This window comes from Procambarus clarkii, chromosome 54 (genome assembly GCF_040958095.1).
Source record: "Procambarus clarkii isolate CNS0578487 chromosome 54, FALCON_Pclarkii_2.0, whole genome shotgun sequence".
NCBI classification, from domain to species: Eukaryota; Metazoa; Arthropoda; class Malacostraca; order Decapoda; family Cambaridae; genus Procambarus; species Procambarus clarkii.
Window position 1 is genome coordinate 20,431,078 of NC_091203.1, and position 16,978 is coordinate 20,448,055.

Genomic DNA, 16,978 nt, shown 5'->3' on the forward strand with positions numbered 1-16,978 from the left:
ATATATATATATATATATATATATATATATATATATATATATATATATATATATATATATATATATATATATATATACATATATATATAAATACATATATATATATATACATATATATATATATATGTCGTACCTAGTAGCCAGAACTCACTTTTTGGCCTACTATTCAAGGCCCGATTTGCCTAATAAGCCAAGTTTTCCTGAAATAATATATTTTTTCTAATTTTTTTCTTACGAAATGATAAAGCTACCCATTTCATTATGCATGAGGTCAATTTTTTTTTATTGGAGTTAAAATTAACGTAGATATATGACCGAACCTAACCAACCCTACCTAACCTAACCTAACCTATCTTTATAGGTTAGGTTTGGTTAGATAGCCGAAAAAGTTAGGTTAGGTTAGGTTAGGTAGGTTAGGTAGTCGAAAAACAATTAATTCATGAAAACTTGGCTTATTAGGCAAATCGGGCATTGCATAGTAGGCTGAGAAGTGCGTTCTGGCTACTAGGTACGACATATACATATATATATATATATATATATATATATATATATATATATATATATATATATATATATATATATATATATATATATATATATATATATATATATATACATGTCGTACCTTATAGCCAGAACGCACTTCTCAGCCTACTATGCAAGGCCCGATTTGCCTAATAAGCCAAGTTTTCCTGAATTAATATATTTTCTTTAATTTTTTTCTTATGAAATGATAAAGCTACCCATTTCATTACGTATGAGGTCAATTTTTTTTTAGTGTAGTTAAAATTAACGTAGATATATGACCAAACCTAACCAACCCTACCTTACCTAACCTAACCTATATTTATAGGTTAGGTTTGGTAGCCGAAAAAGTTAGGTTAGGTTAGGTTAGGTAGGTTAGGTAGTCGAAAAACAATTAATTCATGAAAAGTTGGCTTATTAGGCAAATTGGGCCTTGCATAGTAGGCTGAGAAGTGCGTTCTGGCTACTAGGTACGACATACATATATATATACATATGTCGTACCTAGTAGCCAGAACGTCGTTCTCGGCCTGCTATGCAAGGCCCGATTTGCATAATAAGCCAAGTTTTCCTGAATTAATATATTTTCTCTAATTTTTTTCTGATGAAATGATAAAGCTACCCATTTCATTATGTATGAGGTCAATTTTTTTTTATTGGAGTTAAAATTAACGTAGACATATGACCGAACCTAACCAACCCTACCTAACCTAACCTAACCTATCTTTATAGGTTAGGTTAAGTTAGGTGGCCGAAAAAACCGTTAGGTAGCCGTTAGGTGGTTAAAAACGAGTGCAGAAATCTAAAGGACGAGACTCAAGGACAGGTTTACGAAGAAGAAAAGATTGGGGAAGATGAAGACCAGAGCTAACATTAGAAAAGTGGGAACCCAGTACGGAAGCGACCTGCAACGGGTCCGCCACAAGAGTATCATGGAGGTGAAGGACCGGTAAAACATCGGGAACGAATTTACCGGCTATCTTGCGGATACCCTTCCAGATCTGGGCCAGAGGAGTTTCGGACGTAATTGTTGAGACATAAGATGCCCAACATTCACGTTTAGCCGTACAGATTGCCCTACGGGCCACCGCACTCGCTTTCCGAAAGAAAAGAAAAGAATCGGTCGTCTGCCTACGGCGGTGCCTCTTCCAGGCTGCACGCTTACAGCGGACAGCCCGAGCACAGTCCGCATTCCACCAGGGGACGCACTTCCGTGGACCCCGGGAGGAAGAGCGAGGGATAGAGCGGAGGGCAGCGTTGAAGACAGTGTCATGAAAAAGGAGGAGAGCGCGAGAGAGAGGTCAGAGAGAGTAGCAGTGAGGGAAAATAGGGTCCAGTCAGCCTTAGCAAACTGCCACCTAGGGAAAGAGAGGGAAGGGCGAAAAGAGAAAAAGGAAACAAGGATGGGGAAATGATCACTTCCATGGAGGTCATCAAGAACCTGCCAAGTGAAATCTAAGTAAAGAGAAGAAGAGCAGAGAGAAAGATCAAGACAAGAAAGGGTGCGAGTCCGAGAGTCCAAATGAGTGGGCTCACCACAATTCAGAAGAGACAGGGAAGAAGAGAGGAGAAACGGCTCAAGGAGGCGACCCCGGGTATTCGTCAGAACGTCACCCCAAAGAGAATGACAACAATTGAAGTCACCCAGCAGGAGCACAGGCTCCGGCAAGGAGTCTAGAAGGTGTTTCAAATCAGAAAGAGAGCGGGACACTCGGGGGGGAGATATATGGAACAAACTGTGTACCATTTCCCCACAAAGATACGAGCAGCAGAACAATGGAGAGGCGAAGGAAAAAGTAATGGAACAAAGGGAACATCAGCACGAATCATGAGAGCAGAAGAATTATTAGCCCCAGCAATGGCTGGGGGGGGGGGGGGGAAGAGAGAGAAAGGAATAGCCATGAAAACGACCAGGACGAGCACCAAGCATTGGCTCCTGGAGACAGACACAAAGGGGCGAAAACCGCAAAATCAGAAGTTGGAGTTCGAGGAAATTGGCGTAATAACCTCGAACGTGCCATTGAAGAATGGACAACGACGAGAATAGAAAGGACAAAAACAGAGAACAAGGAAGAAACATAGACGAAAGAGCAACAGAGCACGTTAAAGAATATCAGGGTCGGGATCAGGGTCAGCAAAGTCAGGGTTAGGGGGCATGGGTAAACTGAGCAAAGACGGAGGGAACGAAACGGGAGAACAGATCAGAGGTGGGCGGGCAGGGTCCGGACGAGGAGGAGGAGGAGGAGGAGACAACGGAGAGGAGCAGTCAAGGACAGCAGCAGGAAGAGGGGGAGTAGAAAGAGGGGAGCGCACCCCAGCAAGAGCAGCAACCGAAAGGGAAGCAGGGGCCAAAGAAACCTCCATAGCAGGAACAGGGGGCGCAAGCACTGAAACGGGAGGGGAAGGAGCAAGAGAGCCAGGAGGAGGAGCTGAGGAAGAAAGCGAAGCCTTCTTACCCGCCGGGGAAGAGGAAGGAGAGGAGCCAGGCTTACGCTTCTGACTTAAAGAGACCGGTGTCCAAGCAACTACGTACCGGGCAACGGATTCCAGTGTCTCAACAGGAGAAGCCGGACGAGAGCACACACGACGGCCGTTAGGAGAGCGATGGACATCCGCCCGCACCGACAGGCGGTGGAGAGAGCCGATAGATGGAGGAAGAGGATGGGAAGGAGGATCGGAGGGGGACGAGGAAGAAGACACAGAAGACACGACAGACCGGGTAGAAGGAAGGGGAACCCCAGACAGAGGACCAGGAGGAGGACCCTTTGGGAGAGAACCCAAAGGAACAGAGGAGGGGGCAGTGGGCGCATCAGGGTCCAAGGCCCGGAAACGGTTGTGAGTCTGAGGAAGGCGGGAAGGACGAGGAGAGGAAGAGCGCAACACGCGAGCATAAGAGATATTAGCAGAAGGCGGGAGCCGGCGGACCTGGCGCCTCGCCTCAGGAAAAGATAAACGCTCCCGGTGCTTCAAGTTGAGGACGGCTGCCTCAAGCTTGTAATGGACACACGCACGGGAGAAGGTAGGATGGGCCTCACCGCAGTTGAGGCAACGAGCCTGGGGAGAAGTGCACTCCGACTTAGAGTGACCTTCGCCACCACACAAAGGACAGAGAGAGACAGTCCCGGAGCAGCGGAGGGCACCATGCCCAAACCTCCAGCACTTGTTGCAGAGCCGAGGAGAAGGAATGTACTCCTGGACAGAGCACCTGGCACCAGCAAGAATGACAGAGGGTGGAAGGGTCCTACCATCAAAGGTAATCTTCACAACCCGGAGGGGTTGACGGCGACTACCACGAGGGGGACGAGTAAACGTATCCACCTGGAGAATAGAATGGCCCTGGGCAGCGAGGATATGTCGAATATCGTCGTGGCAGTCGCGCAGGTCCCGAACACCGCTCGCAACATGGGGCGGGAGCAAAATAGTGCCAACACTGGCATTCAACTGAGCGTTCTTCGAGACCCGAACGGGGGTCTCGCCAAGGCAGGATAAGGCAGCCGAGCGGGAAGCAGCATCCTGAGAAGGAGCAGCAACGACACGTGTACCGAGACGAGTGGGGTTGAAAGTAATGGAGGCATCCACGGAATCAACGAGATGTCGATGGAGGGAGAAATCGTCAGGAGGCTCAGAATCAAGAGGGAGGAGATCAAAATATTTGGCCCACGAAGCGGGACCAAACAAGGCTTGATAGGTAGCAGAACTGGAAGGAATCGAGCGAGGGCGGCCGTGACGAGGACGGCGGTGAGAACCCCCAGAGAGGGGTTAAAAGACGCAGTAGTTACAACTAGAGAAGGAGCCGCGCCAGGGGACGAGGTAGTCACCACTGGGGGCTTGGGGCTCGACCCAACCACAGAGGAGGGAGGGGAGCCAGGGGAATGAGTCAGAGAGGCCAAAGGAGGAGCAAGGTCGGGGCCCAATGCAGCGGAGGCTACAGAGCCCGGTCTTCCAATACGGACCGACTCGGGGGCTTGGTCGCCCACCCCACGAGCCTGAGAAGGTAAACCAGAAGCCGAAACAGGGGTTATCTTGACGAAAAGAAGAATTCATTCACGAATGTGCCCCCACACCCACCATGGAGCCACAATTAGAGGCAGGACACCCAACAAGAAGCTATCGCCGATCTTGCCGGGGCCTCCTAGGGGTGCGTCGTGAGTATACGCCCCACAAACGCCACCTTAAGAAACCGACAGTCCGTCGAGATCGGGTTCAGTGACGAAAGGGGGATTGACAATAAAAGGTTCCCCTCGCTCTCGACGTCGGGTACTACAGTTCTACGGGTGCAAGAGTATGCCTCAAGCACCCGGGCGTCAAAATAGAAGAAGTCCAAAGAAAAAATCCAAAACAAGCAAAAGGTCGGCAGGAAACGGCAAGCAGATAGGAGAAGAGGGAGAAAAACGAAACAGAAGGAAAAGGAAAAGGTGCTCAGCACAATTGGAGAGGACGGCAGCAGGAGCACAAGGCTAGAAAAAGACAGGACTGTCCCAAAGAGCATCACACTCCGGCAGCCGCCCACTAAGCCCCCCTTACGGCATCAACGAGCTTAGCGGGGAGGGGGCCCGTCCTGAGTACACGTCCCACAAACGCTACCTTAATAACCGTCAGTTCGACGAGATCGGGTTCAGTGACTAAAGGATTGACAATGAAACGTTCCCCTCGCTCTACGTTGGGTACTACAATTCTACGGGTGCAAAAGTATGCCTCCAAGTACCCAGGCGTCGAAATTAAAATTGGTTTTACTAAATTAAGCTCTAAAATTGAATTAAACTTGCTCAATACCTCAAGTCTAATTTTGAAAAGTTCTCACGTATGGATGATAGTAATAATCATTTACCACACCATTTAGACCCACTCCACGCAATCTTCTACTGTCGGGTGGAAGAGATGCACTCTTGACCCTCCGAACAATTTTCTCCTGCGTCTTACTCTTCTCAGTCTTATGGAACTAGTCTTCGTTGTGCTTTCAGCTGTCTTAAGTACTCCTGAGCAAGCCAGGTAAACGAGGGTACTTCCTGCAACTCTTTCAAGATTCTCCTTCAAGATTCTCCTTCAAGATTCTCCTTCAAGATTCTCCTTCAAGATTCTCCTTCAAGATTCTCCTTCAAGATTCTCCTTCAAGATTCTCCTTCAAGATTCTCCTTCAAGATTCTCCTTCAAGATTCTCCTTCAAGATTCTCCTTCAAGATTCTCCTTCAAGATTCTCCTTCAAGATTCTCCTTCAAGATAATTAAATAATTATCTATCAATGTCTACCGACAACGGTTGACAAGTCTAACCCTCCCTTTCACTCTAGGAGTCACTATTCACTACGAATTAACACTTCGTCACATGCAACTTTGCCTCCGAATATCGTTGGTTACACTCTAGTTTGCAATTCTTTCACATTATGCATCCAATAATGTCGCGTCGCCGAGAAGACACGTACCGAATCATGCTTTGAGAGCATGAGCAGCAAGGGTTTTAGACTTCACACCCACAACATTTTCAATTATAGAACCAAGATTTAATTGAAGTGCTTATTAACCTATGAGAGTTGTGCTGACCAGGACAACACTTCTTGGTTAATAAATTTGGTTAGGATGTTGCAAGATAATTAACCCAATGCCTCAGTTTAATCAACCTGAACCTGTCAGGTTGACAATGCTTGACTTCTGGACCACCAGCTGTTGCCGAATTGAACCGGTTTGCAATAATGTTTGCAAATCTTTATCGACGACTACTAATCTAGCCATTTAAGGGGGAAAAAAAATATGATCACCCAGAAGCCATTTTATTGAATATACTTTATATTTCGTTCTTTAAAATCTTGGCATGGATGGACGTGCTAAAGCTGTCTATAACCGTAGCGAGCTCCGGGGACGAGGACCGTGTCGGTGACTGTGCGGTAGTCCGTGAACACTGTGCTCTTAGTATTGATGTTTGTTCTCACCAACGTTGTCGTGTACGACAGCCTGTGGGGAGTAAAGTTGTCAATTAGCCAGTACCTTTACAAGCAAGCAAGGGAATTTGAAGTTGCAGTACAATACTGTAGACTTAGTATCGAACTTACACTTGGGTAGCAGTAGTAGTATAGGTCGTCTGCATGATTACGTAAGAGGTGTGGGCGATGGTCACGTAGTCTAAAGATCTTTCAGTCACAATTCTGAAGTCTGACTGCACGTACGTGACCGTTAATGTTGAAGGTCTGACAACTACCGTTGTCTGGAGGGCGACACTGTCATCCACCGGCGTCTGTACCACCTGTGTAAGACAACAATGAGCTAGTCTAAGCTCAGCCTCCAGACCATCGTTTGTCACAATACATACCAAGTACTCACCGCTCGTGTTCCAGTGGTGACAGTCTGAACGGTGAGTGAAGTGAGGGTGACAGCCACACTCTGGAAAGCCTGATCAGTGAGGGTGACGAAGCGGTCGATGGTGAAGAGCTGGGTGACAGTGGGGTTAAATACTGCGTCAACTCTGCTCACTTGTGGACTGCCATACCTAGCCCCAGCGTAAGGAGCCGGACCGCTACTGCTAGAGGAAGCGAGAGGTCCACTGCTAACCTGTCCAGGCCTGTCACCACTCCCGCTAATTCCTTGACCAGAACTGCCAGCTGGACCGCTGCCGATTCCTTGGCCAAGGTTAATACCTACTCCTTGACTGCTGCCAAGTCCTATTCCAGCACCCAGAACTGGATCGCTGCCCAGGCCGCCACGTACTACTGAACCGCTGCCATGTTGACCTGATGACCCCTGAGAGCTGGCACTACCCGCACCTCCTGGTCCTCTGGTCTGACTGCCATAAGGAGAGGCAGGCTGATGGGTTGGATGAAGAAAACAGTTTGAAGTGCATATTTAAGAGCCATTAGAAAACTTAAATTTGTAAAATACTTAAAATTCAAGTCTGAGGCACCTACACTAAATACATTAATAAGCATTTGAAAAGTTAGAATTAACTATTAAGGGGCACCTAGTTTTATAGTATGGCAATAAACCAGAAAACTGCACTAGAACTTTTTTATTAGTAAGTGAAGATTAGTGGGTTTAAGAGGTTGTGCATGATGTAATAATGATGACAATGTCACAGTTACCAAACAGTCAACCAGGTAATTTTTCAACTTAATCGAGTTCAAGAAACTTTAGGGGAAACAGAACCCCACATTCCCGATGTGTTCTTTGAGAAGTGATGACATCCAAGTATCCAAGCTACCGCCATCAAGACCTATTAACTTTAAATTTAGATAAAAGTATCAGTTAAGAATCTACAGTGATCAAAATTATTAAATAACCAAAAGGTTTATTGGCGTTTTAACCCACTCTGTAGAGCCCCAATACAGTAACCAAGATTAACGTTAAGTCCCATCAACTCTGTGGTAGAATCAAGTCAACTTTACTGTAAACAAGAAACTCTAGGGAAACCCATTGACGAATAGTGTAAAATGCTATACAAACTTAGACCTTTTACATGTAAAAGCTAAAGATAATTTAAAATGGTTCCATTGTTAAAATAAGGTCTAAAGCTGTAAGCTTTAGGGCATCCTCAAAATAGCAAGGCTAGTTTACTAAATTCCTGCGTTTGATTTATCTTTTGTAATCTTACAATTAAAATGTCAGTCCGTACCCATAAAATGACTGCTGGTAAGGATCCCAAGACCAGAATAGTATTTAATAATTAGACAATTAAGGGTTACGACAGACTGATGTCATGCTATATTGTAATCTTTCATACAAGTGCTACTTTCCCTTAAATATTTAGAATCTGACATTCGATCTCATGAATTTCAGCTAAGCCCAACAAGGAAGTTTCAACTTTTTTATATAGTTAGAAAAACTAGCATATACACAACTAAACACCCGAGACTCGCCAAGGTCGTCCAACAGCGCCTGCGTGACATGGTATATAGATTTTATAGTATAAATGTAAGTTATGTTCAAATTTCCTTATCTGAAAGTTCACCGATTGCTTTGAAATTTTGACTACGTTCCATTGGATTATGTCTTTTTTTTATATACCAGCCCCATTTGTGACAATATAAAATAATATAAATATATAATTTATATATATATATATTATATTATATATATATATGAATACTCACACCCCAGAAGTGACTCGAACCCATACTCCCAGGAGCAACGCAACTGGTAACTACAGGGCGCCTTAATCCACTTGACCATCACGGCCGTCAAAAGGAAGTGATAGCCAAGACTATTTGAGCCACTTCCCCAACGGCAACTCGGATGGTAATCTTGGGCATAGCATTTCACCAAACACCTCATTCTTGAAGAGTTGCCGTCGGGGAAGTGGCTCAAATAGCCTTGGCTATCACTTCCTTTTGACGGCCGTGATGGTCAAGTGGATTAAGGCACCCTGTAGTTACCAGTTGCGTTGCTCCTGGGAGTATGGGTTCGAGTCACTTCTGGGGTGTGAGTTTTCATTCGCATATAGTCCTGGTGACCATTCAGGCTTGTTCGCATATATAATATGTCGTACCTAGTAGCCAGAACGCACTTCTTGGCATAATATGCAAGGCCCGATTTACCTAATAAGCCAAGTTTTCCTGAATTATTATATTTTCTCTAATTTTTTTCTTATGAAATGATAAAGCTACCCATTTCATTATGTATGAGGTTAATATTTTTTTATTGGAGTTAAAATTAACGTAGATATATGACCGAACCTAACCAACCCTACCTAACCTAACCTATGTTTCTAAGTTAAGTTAGGTAGCCGAAAAAAGTTAGGTTAGGTAGTCTGAAAATAATTATTTCATGAAAACTTGGCTTATTAGGCAAATCGGGTCTTGCATAGTAGGCTGAGAAGTGCGTTCTGGCTACTAGGTACGACATATATATATAGCTACCTGTAGTACGTAATTGCAACACTATACCAAGTATTACAATTCGATTTCAATGTTACGGACTGCATCGTTGAAATTAATTTTCATGGAAGCAAGACTTAATTACTGTCCGACATGGTATTTTGAAGCTAGCTGCGATGTTTAACACGCCACATTTGGCGATTCCTTTATCTCTTCCGTATTAACCATTTCTTTTACCTTTTCTTTACCGTTCCAATTTTCCTGATAGGAACAAATTATTTGGGAACGCATCGGACGAGGGAAATGGTCAGAAGAACGGGAATGGGAAGGGAGAGGGTGGGAGGGGAAGTTTGGGGGACGAGAGTAGAATGGTGGGGAAAACGAGGCTGTGGCTCGGCAACACATGGCCGGGTACAACTAGTGTTTAACAATAATTACACATTTATGGGAAAAAAATATTTTACCAAAATATTTATGGAAAAAAAAAAAAAAAAAAAAAAACACGATTACTCACGTTAACAAGTTGGGGAACGACAAGCACCTGGGAGACTACCAGGGTTGTCCACAATATTAGCCAGGAACTGTTGGTCATCTGACAAATAATGTAGTTTATGTTAAATCAATAACTACGTCCCCAATGCGACAAAACCGTTCTAGTTAGCATTGGTATACAAGAAAGCTTGGCAAGTTGCACAAAGTGCTGGAGGGTGGATGTTTACCGAAAATTAATGTAGCAAGACAATGAAGATAATTTGACTAGTTTCTTTTTCGCAGGCATTAGTCATAAGCAGAAGTTTATCATCTTCGTAAATAACTAGAGAACTGACGACGGGAAGTCTGGCCAATTAGCAGGATAGAACATTAACACCCATATACCAGCTTCAGTGTTAAAAAAAAAAAGGTAAATACCAAGAAATGTTATAAAACGCCACTTTCATAACACTATTAAACCTAAACAAATAACAATAAACTAATCTATTTACACACAAACCTTGAAGGACAAAGAGAGTGTTATCACCACAGGAAGTTAGGGATTGAATGTCAAGTGCAGGAAGGTGGCCCGACTCGTTGCCTTCCCCACACACTATAAACACTCGCATTAACAAGAGACTATAGAAGAAGGATAGGAAAGCTCTCTATAAAATATATAGATCTTGTATCACCCAACCCGACGCTCGCCCTGCCTAACAACTCCATCTATTGACGAGTGCGCCAACTACAAGAGAAAGTGGTACTATTTCATTCCCTTCCCATTAACATTATATCACTAACTTTCGTGAATTATTGTAAAAGTTCTTTGTTTCTTAATTATGTCGTGCTAAATAGTTTGTTAATAACTTCACTAATTACAAAGTTTTACTTTTTTTACCATGATTAAGCTCTTATATAGAAGCAAATTAAACATAAATGAGTCCACAATGTAGTGAAACCAATAACGAGTCTCGCGGGACTGACCTCAGTCCTTCTAGACGGCGCTTCGTTCTTTTTCGTTCGTAACCCAGTTTAATGTTATGCAATAACCTCCCGACCCACTGACATATATCATGTACACATGTATACATATGTATTTATAACCTAAAAGGGGGTATCACCTCTGGTCAAATTGCAGGGACCCATAGCCTCGGAGAAGAAAATAAAGAGTACTCAGCGAAGGCCTCGTGGATCCTCACTGAATTCTCGTACCACCCCTATTCTTTTTGTATGTGTGGGTATATATATATATATATATATATATATATATATATATATATATATATATATATATATATATATATATATATATATATATATATATATATATATATATATATATATATATATATATATATATATATATATATATATATATATTAGTATATTTTGGTAGCAGTCTTTCCTGTAGACATATATTATTAAATATGAACGAAAAAGTAAGATTAATAATTCTATCACGAATTTTCGCAATGTTTCTTATATTTCTTTTCACTGTTGATGGTAACTGAAAAATCAATTCTCCAAAATTCACTTTTATTTCTAGTCTGATGCGACACTTTACCGCATTTCGTAAAACTTATTACATTTTCAAAGACTAGTTTACACACACACAACTATAACTAAACACAGTTTAAACAGCTTCGATTTTATACCTGCATTTGGGTGAGGTGATATGTTACAACAGTTTTGGATAAGGTGAAAACAGACTTTCAACACAAGACAGAACACGAAACAATGGGTATAATATTTTGTAAGTTAAAGGGAAGAATGGAAGTAACTGCAAAGTGTCTATTGGCCCATATTTCTTGATGCTTCTATATTGGTGCGGAGTCTTGAAGTGGGTAGAATATAGTTGTGTATTAATTGGCTGTTGATTGCTGGTGTCGACTTCTTAATGTGTAGTGCCTCCCAGATATTAAGCCGCCTGCTATCGCTGTATCTATCGATGATTTCCGTGTTTTTTGTTAAGACTTCTCTGGTGATGGTCTGGTTGTGGGAAGAGATTACATGTTCCTTAATGGAGGCCTGTTGCTTATGCATCGTTAATCGCCTGGAAATCGATGTTGTTGCCTTGCTTATACGCTGAATTCTTTGAGGCTTACAGTCCCCAAGTGGGCATTTGAAGGCAAAGACGACATTGGTCTCTTTTAAAGCGTTCTGCTTTGTGTCTGGAGAGTTTCTCATGAGTAGGTTGGCCGTTTAAAAAAAAAAATAAAAAATAAAATGTTTATTTAGGTAAGGTACATACATACAATAAATTTTTACAAAGATTGGTTGACTTATAGGTAGAGCTAGTACATGCAATGCCTAAAGCCACTATTATGCAAAGCGTTTCGTTTCACTTTCATTGTTTTCTTGGTTTAATAGTAAATCGTCAATTGTATCTTTTGATTTTTGTCTGTAGGGATAACGTTTTTATTAACAATATCTTTCAGGACCCTTTCCTCCGTTTTATGAGTAGTGGAAAAGAAGTTCCTCTAAAATAGTCTAATAAGGGGTACAGGTGTTGAGTTAGTTGTCTCTTCAGAGGTTGCAAGGCGTTTCACCTTCCTTCTTATCATGTCTTTAACGAAACCATTGGAAATGCCGTTGTTGACTAGGACCTGCCTTACCCTACAGAGTTCTTCGTCGACTTGCTTCCATCTTGAGCTGTTGCTTAGAGCACGGTCGACATAAGCGTTAAAGACACTCCTCTTGTACCTGTCTGGGCAGTCACTGTTGGCATTCAGGCACATTCCTATGTTTGTTTCCTTAGTGTAGACTGCAGTGTGGAAAACTCCGCTCCTTTCCATGACTGTTACATCTAAAAAGGGCAGCTTCCCATCCTTCTCCATCTCGTAAGTGAAACGCAGCACGGAACTCTGCTCAAATGCCTCCTTCAGCTCCTGCAGATGTCTGACATCAGGTACCTGTGTCAAAATGTCGTCAACATACCTGCAGTATATAGCCGGATTCAAGTTCATGTCGACTAAGACTTTTTGCTCGATAGTACCCATGTAGAAGTTTGCAAACAGGACACCTAGGGGAGAACCCATGGCGACCCCATCTACTTGCTTATACATGTGTCCATCCGGGCTCAAGAAGGGTGCCTCTTTAGTACAAGCTTGGAGTAGTTTCCTTAGATTGTTTTCTGGTATGTCAAGAGGAGTACAGGCCGGATCACGGTACACTCTGTCGGCTATCATCCCGATTGTTTCATTCAGGATGAAACATGAAACAATCACTTTCATTGTTTCATTCAGGATGAAACAATCGTGAATTGTGAAAGGGTTCTGGGAGTTATGATTAGTAAGAATTTAAAAAACTCTAAAAAATCAAATGAGACCAGAAGGCATGGCAGGATGTGCAGAATACCCCCCTTTGAAAAGCAGAGGTGCAACAGGTACTCTGAGAGAGAACTCTATCAGCATCAGAGGCCCGAGACTGTTCAACACGTTTCCACTACACATAAGAGGCATAACTGGCTAACCCCTGACAGTTTTCAGGAGAGAGAACTCGATAAGCACCTCCAAAGGATACCTGATCAACCAGGCTGTGATTCATACGTCAGGCTGCGAGCACCTGCATCAAACAGCCTGGTTGACCAGTCCAGCAATCGACCAGGTCACGGAAACACCTCAAGGTAACTTCAAGGTAAGGTACTACGTTCATGTGCTTTGCTTAGAATATTTTTAAAGAAGTTATCTTGTGAATCCACATTGAAATCCCTTTTTACATCACCCATCGCTGGGTTCATGTCTCGTTGCAAGACCGCCCACCCCCCCATAGACTTTACAGTCTAATTCTCCCAAAAAAAATTTAGGCCCCTAAAATCAGCTTTTCCAAAATTTGGCACATTAACAGAATTTTCTCCTACAAATCTATTCCATTCTGATTTCTTTGTGATAACGCTTCCCTAGTTCACTCACTATTTCAATGTTATGGGCCAATTCCTACTACTATCTCCTCTACTACACTTTGCTCCTCACCTCTCTCTAGCCTATTTATTGCCTACATCTAATTCCTCATCACAATCTACTTGAGAATGGTCCAGGACGGACCGAAACGTCGTCGTCCCTTCACCTTCTAGTGTGTGGTCTGGTCATCTTCAATGTCATTAATTTGCATTTCCCTGTTACATAAAACTTGGTCTAAAATATTATTTTCACGCATTGGTTCCTTAGTGTGTTGCTTAAGAAAACAATCGTCAATTAATTCTAGAAAATCTTTTTCTTCATTATTCCCTGTTGTGTTAGGCAGTTTATTCAACTAAAATTAAAGTCACCCATGACACGAATACTGTTTGACTTAGATGCTCTAGATATTTCATCTCATTGAGGCTTTGCTTCCATTCTGTATAAGTTTTGTGACTTTTCACAAAAAGTGAAAAGTCACTTTTTTGTGATGTTTAGAGTTTTCGTTTAATTCTAGACAAAAAGTTTCTGTGTGTGGCTGTGTTCTGATTCCATCTTTGAGACTATATTTCAAATTTTCCTTAACATATATGGCTACTCACTCGTCTAAAATATCTATCTATTTGAAATAATTTAAATCCGTTTATTTGTCCGTAAACACAATCACAGGTTTGTGTTCAAGGGATCTTCCGGCGTTAAGTGGTATACTTATTACTCGTGTGCATCTGTAGACCTATTAGTTCATTATTTGGACTTATGCTTTCAAGATCACAACCCTCTGCACGTTTGCTCATGCAAACATTTACAAAGCTCAATTGTGCAGATGTACACATGCGAGTAGCGGCGAAGGCGTCCGACTTATAGCTTGATCACTATCAATGTCAGTGACTTACTGACACTGATAGTGATCAAGCAAAAGACCTTGCAAAAAGCAAAGTTTTGGAACGCCTATTTGCTTCCGAGCACCACGACGCCCTCCAACCTGCCAATCTTCATCCCGCACCTCCATTGAAGTCATCACGAAGGATGTAACATTTTTTTCGTGAACGAAAAGTAACTGAATCGTTGGCCAGTCCCTGCTGACACCTTGGAAAGCACCAACGAACGGAACTTTGCCTCTTGTGTTCAAAGCTAAGTTCAGCAAAGACGATCAAACTCGGATTCTGAATAAACGGACATCATGCCAGCATGCACAAAATATGCCTCAACTCTCAAGTAAGAAGAGAACCGGACCCTGGCACTGCTTGTGGTCAAAGATAAAATCAGGTAGAACCACGGATATTAATGTCTTACACAAAGTGCGACATTCTCTAACGTTACGGAAACAGCTACATGCAGACCGGATCACATCACATTACACGGGAGCATACTTGTTAATTTCAGGCGCTGTCTAATTTAATAATATGTCAAAGTATTGGAGAATATGTACCTCTTTTAGTTTCAGGGAAACCTGTTTGGTTTTTAATTGCATATTTGAGCATACAGACATTCATACAAGCCCCCAGAAAACTGCCTTAGCTCTCAAGAAAGAAGAAAGCTTTGAAACTAGCGGTCCCAAGGGAGATACACCTCTTACGCCACAGTCACACGAAGAGACTCCAAAACACTCATCACACCTAGTACTGAGGAGAAACCCCATCTCTCGCCATGGCTACGCATTTTTGACAACATAGGCGGAACAGCTCTTACAAGCGCTCTCTTTCACATCGCCTGGTGGATACGCTAAGTTGGCTACCACTCAGCAAACAATCCTTGGTTCGCCGACCACATCTGTGTGAGGAGCGGTGAAGGCAAACGACATTCTGCTCCATACCATCAATATCGGTGCGAACTCATCGATACAATCAACAAAGCTTTGGAACAACTATTTTGCTCTAGAGCCTGTCGACGCCCTGCAACCAGCTGACCTTGCCCTCATCCCCCCAACGACGGTATCCGGGAGGATGCAACATTTTCGTCAGGCACACCATCATCTTCATCATTGCCCAGCTTTCTCCGACATCTTGGTAGGCACCAATGGCCGGAACCCGACCCTGCTTGTGGTCAAAGCTGAATTCAGCAAGAACGACGAAATCCAATATACAACAGCAAGGGCAACATTCTCTTCCACAACGGAATCAACCACATGCATACCAGATTGCGACAAATTGGTCCCCTTTCAAGGGCTATATTCAATTACTAACATTTCCAAGTATTTGAAAAATCTGTACCTTTTCCATTTTCAGGGAAAATTGTTTTGTTTTTAATGGTAGAGTTTGAATATATGGACATTCATGGAAGCCCGCAGAAAAATGCTTCAACTCTCAAGTAAGGAAAATGCTTACAAACCAGTTATACTTCTCTCTCCATGCGAACATAAGCGAACATAAGCCCAGTCACATAAGGGGACTCCACATTCGCGTCACACCTGGTATTGAGGATACTCCACATCCCTCATCATGGCTACGCATTAAGAACAACAAAGGGGACCTTCTCCACGACACTCTCCCAAAGACGCTACGATCCGTGGAGAATCGTCAACTGAGTCACGGAGACTACAAACCTGAAGCGCTCTCTACTTCAGACTTGTAGACACCCTAATGTTGGCCGCCACTCGAGAAACATCCACGATACGTTACAAATCCTTTGTCAGTTACCGCCTGACCTACAAAGTCTGGGCGAGGAGTAGATCGCTAAAAGAGCAACGCCTAAAATATCCCCATCAGGTAGAGGTCATTCAAGTCACTATTCTCATTGTGGAGCCGTGTTCTGACTGCATTGCAGAATATGGGATTGCACGACAGTTGTTCTGCTGGTGGGGGGAACCTCTGCCGGAACCCCCCCCATCGTGTAACCCACCTTACTATAATGTCTCATCTGGTCGTCTCTTTCTTCAAATCTCAACTCCCTTAGCTGGGCCTGCGCCTCTGCGTTATTCTTATAAACACCTCCTTTTGGACAGTAATTGGCAACTCCCATTTTACACTACAAGCCTAGACTCATTTATCGTTTCCACTGTTATACAACGTTTGTTTCAACTTAGGATTATTGTAAAATCATATTGTAAAATCATGTAAACATTAGCGTATTGAATTCTCACGTTTTATATCACTTACAATTATTATTGCTAGCAAGGTTTTATTTTACACTACAAGCGTATGTTGTAATCCACTAGTTTGTTGGGATTATTAGCTAGAGGATCATTACTACAACACCTAACGAATGAGGATTGGAAGTACATGTTAAGTATACAGACAACGGTCACACATCCAGAAAAGGTCAAGGGATTAAGACAGCAGCTGCTTGG

General features: G+C 42.9%; 2 protein-coding genes across 2 annotated transcripts in view; one reads left to right on the forward strand and one right to left on the reverse strand.

The window, feature by feature from the left end:
* Window positions 1-16,978, forward strand: part of LOC123750011 (uncharacterized) — a 101,703-nt gene that overhangs the window by 76,934 nt on the left and 7,791 nt on the right. The window lies entirely within an intron of this gene.
* On the reverse strand, window positions 6,279-10,457 carry LOC138352640 (uncharacterized). Its single transcript, XM_069305167.1, has 5 exons — window positions 10,317-10,457; window positions 9,840-9,917; window positions 6,840-7,319; window positions 6,572-6,762; window positions 6,279-6,473 (listed from the first exon to the last, which is right to left on the reverse strand). Exons 2-5 carry the CDS (start codon window positions 9,915-9,917, stop codon window positions 6,347-6,349), a joined length of 876 nt encoding a protein of 291 aa, XP_069161268.1. The 5' UTR covers window positions 10,317-10,457; the 3' UTR covers window positions 6,279-6,346.

Excerpts from the sequence above, each read along its gene's own strand:
- LOC138352640 (XM_069305167.1), bottom strand. The coding sequence starts at position 9,917 with ATGACCAACAGTTCCTGGCTAATATTGTGGACAACCCTGGTAGTCTCC. Across the intron at positions 6,763-6,839 it reads TCACCACTGGAACACGAGCG|GTGGTACAGACGCCGGTGGA; the intron begins GTGAGTACTTGG and ends TGTCTTACACAG. Across the intron at positions 6,474-6,571 it reads ACTACTACTGCTACCCAAGT|GCTGTCGTACACGACAACGT; the intron begins GTAAGTTCGATA and ends TACTCCCCACAG.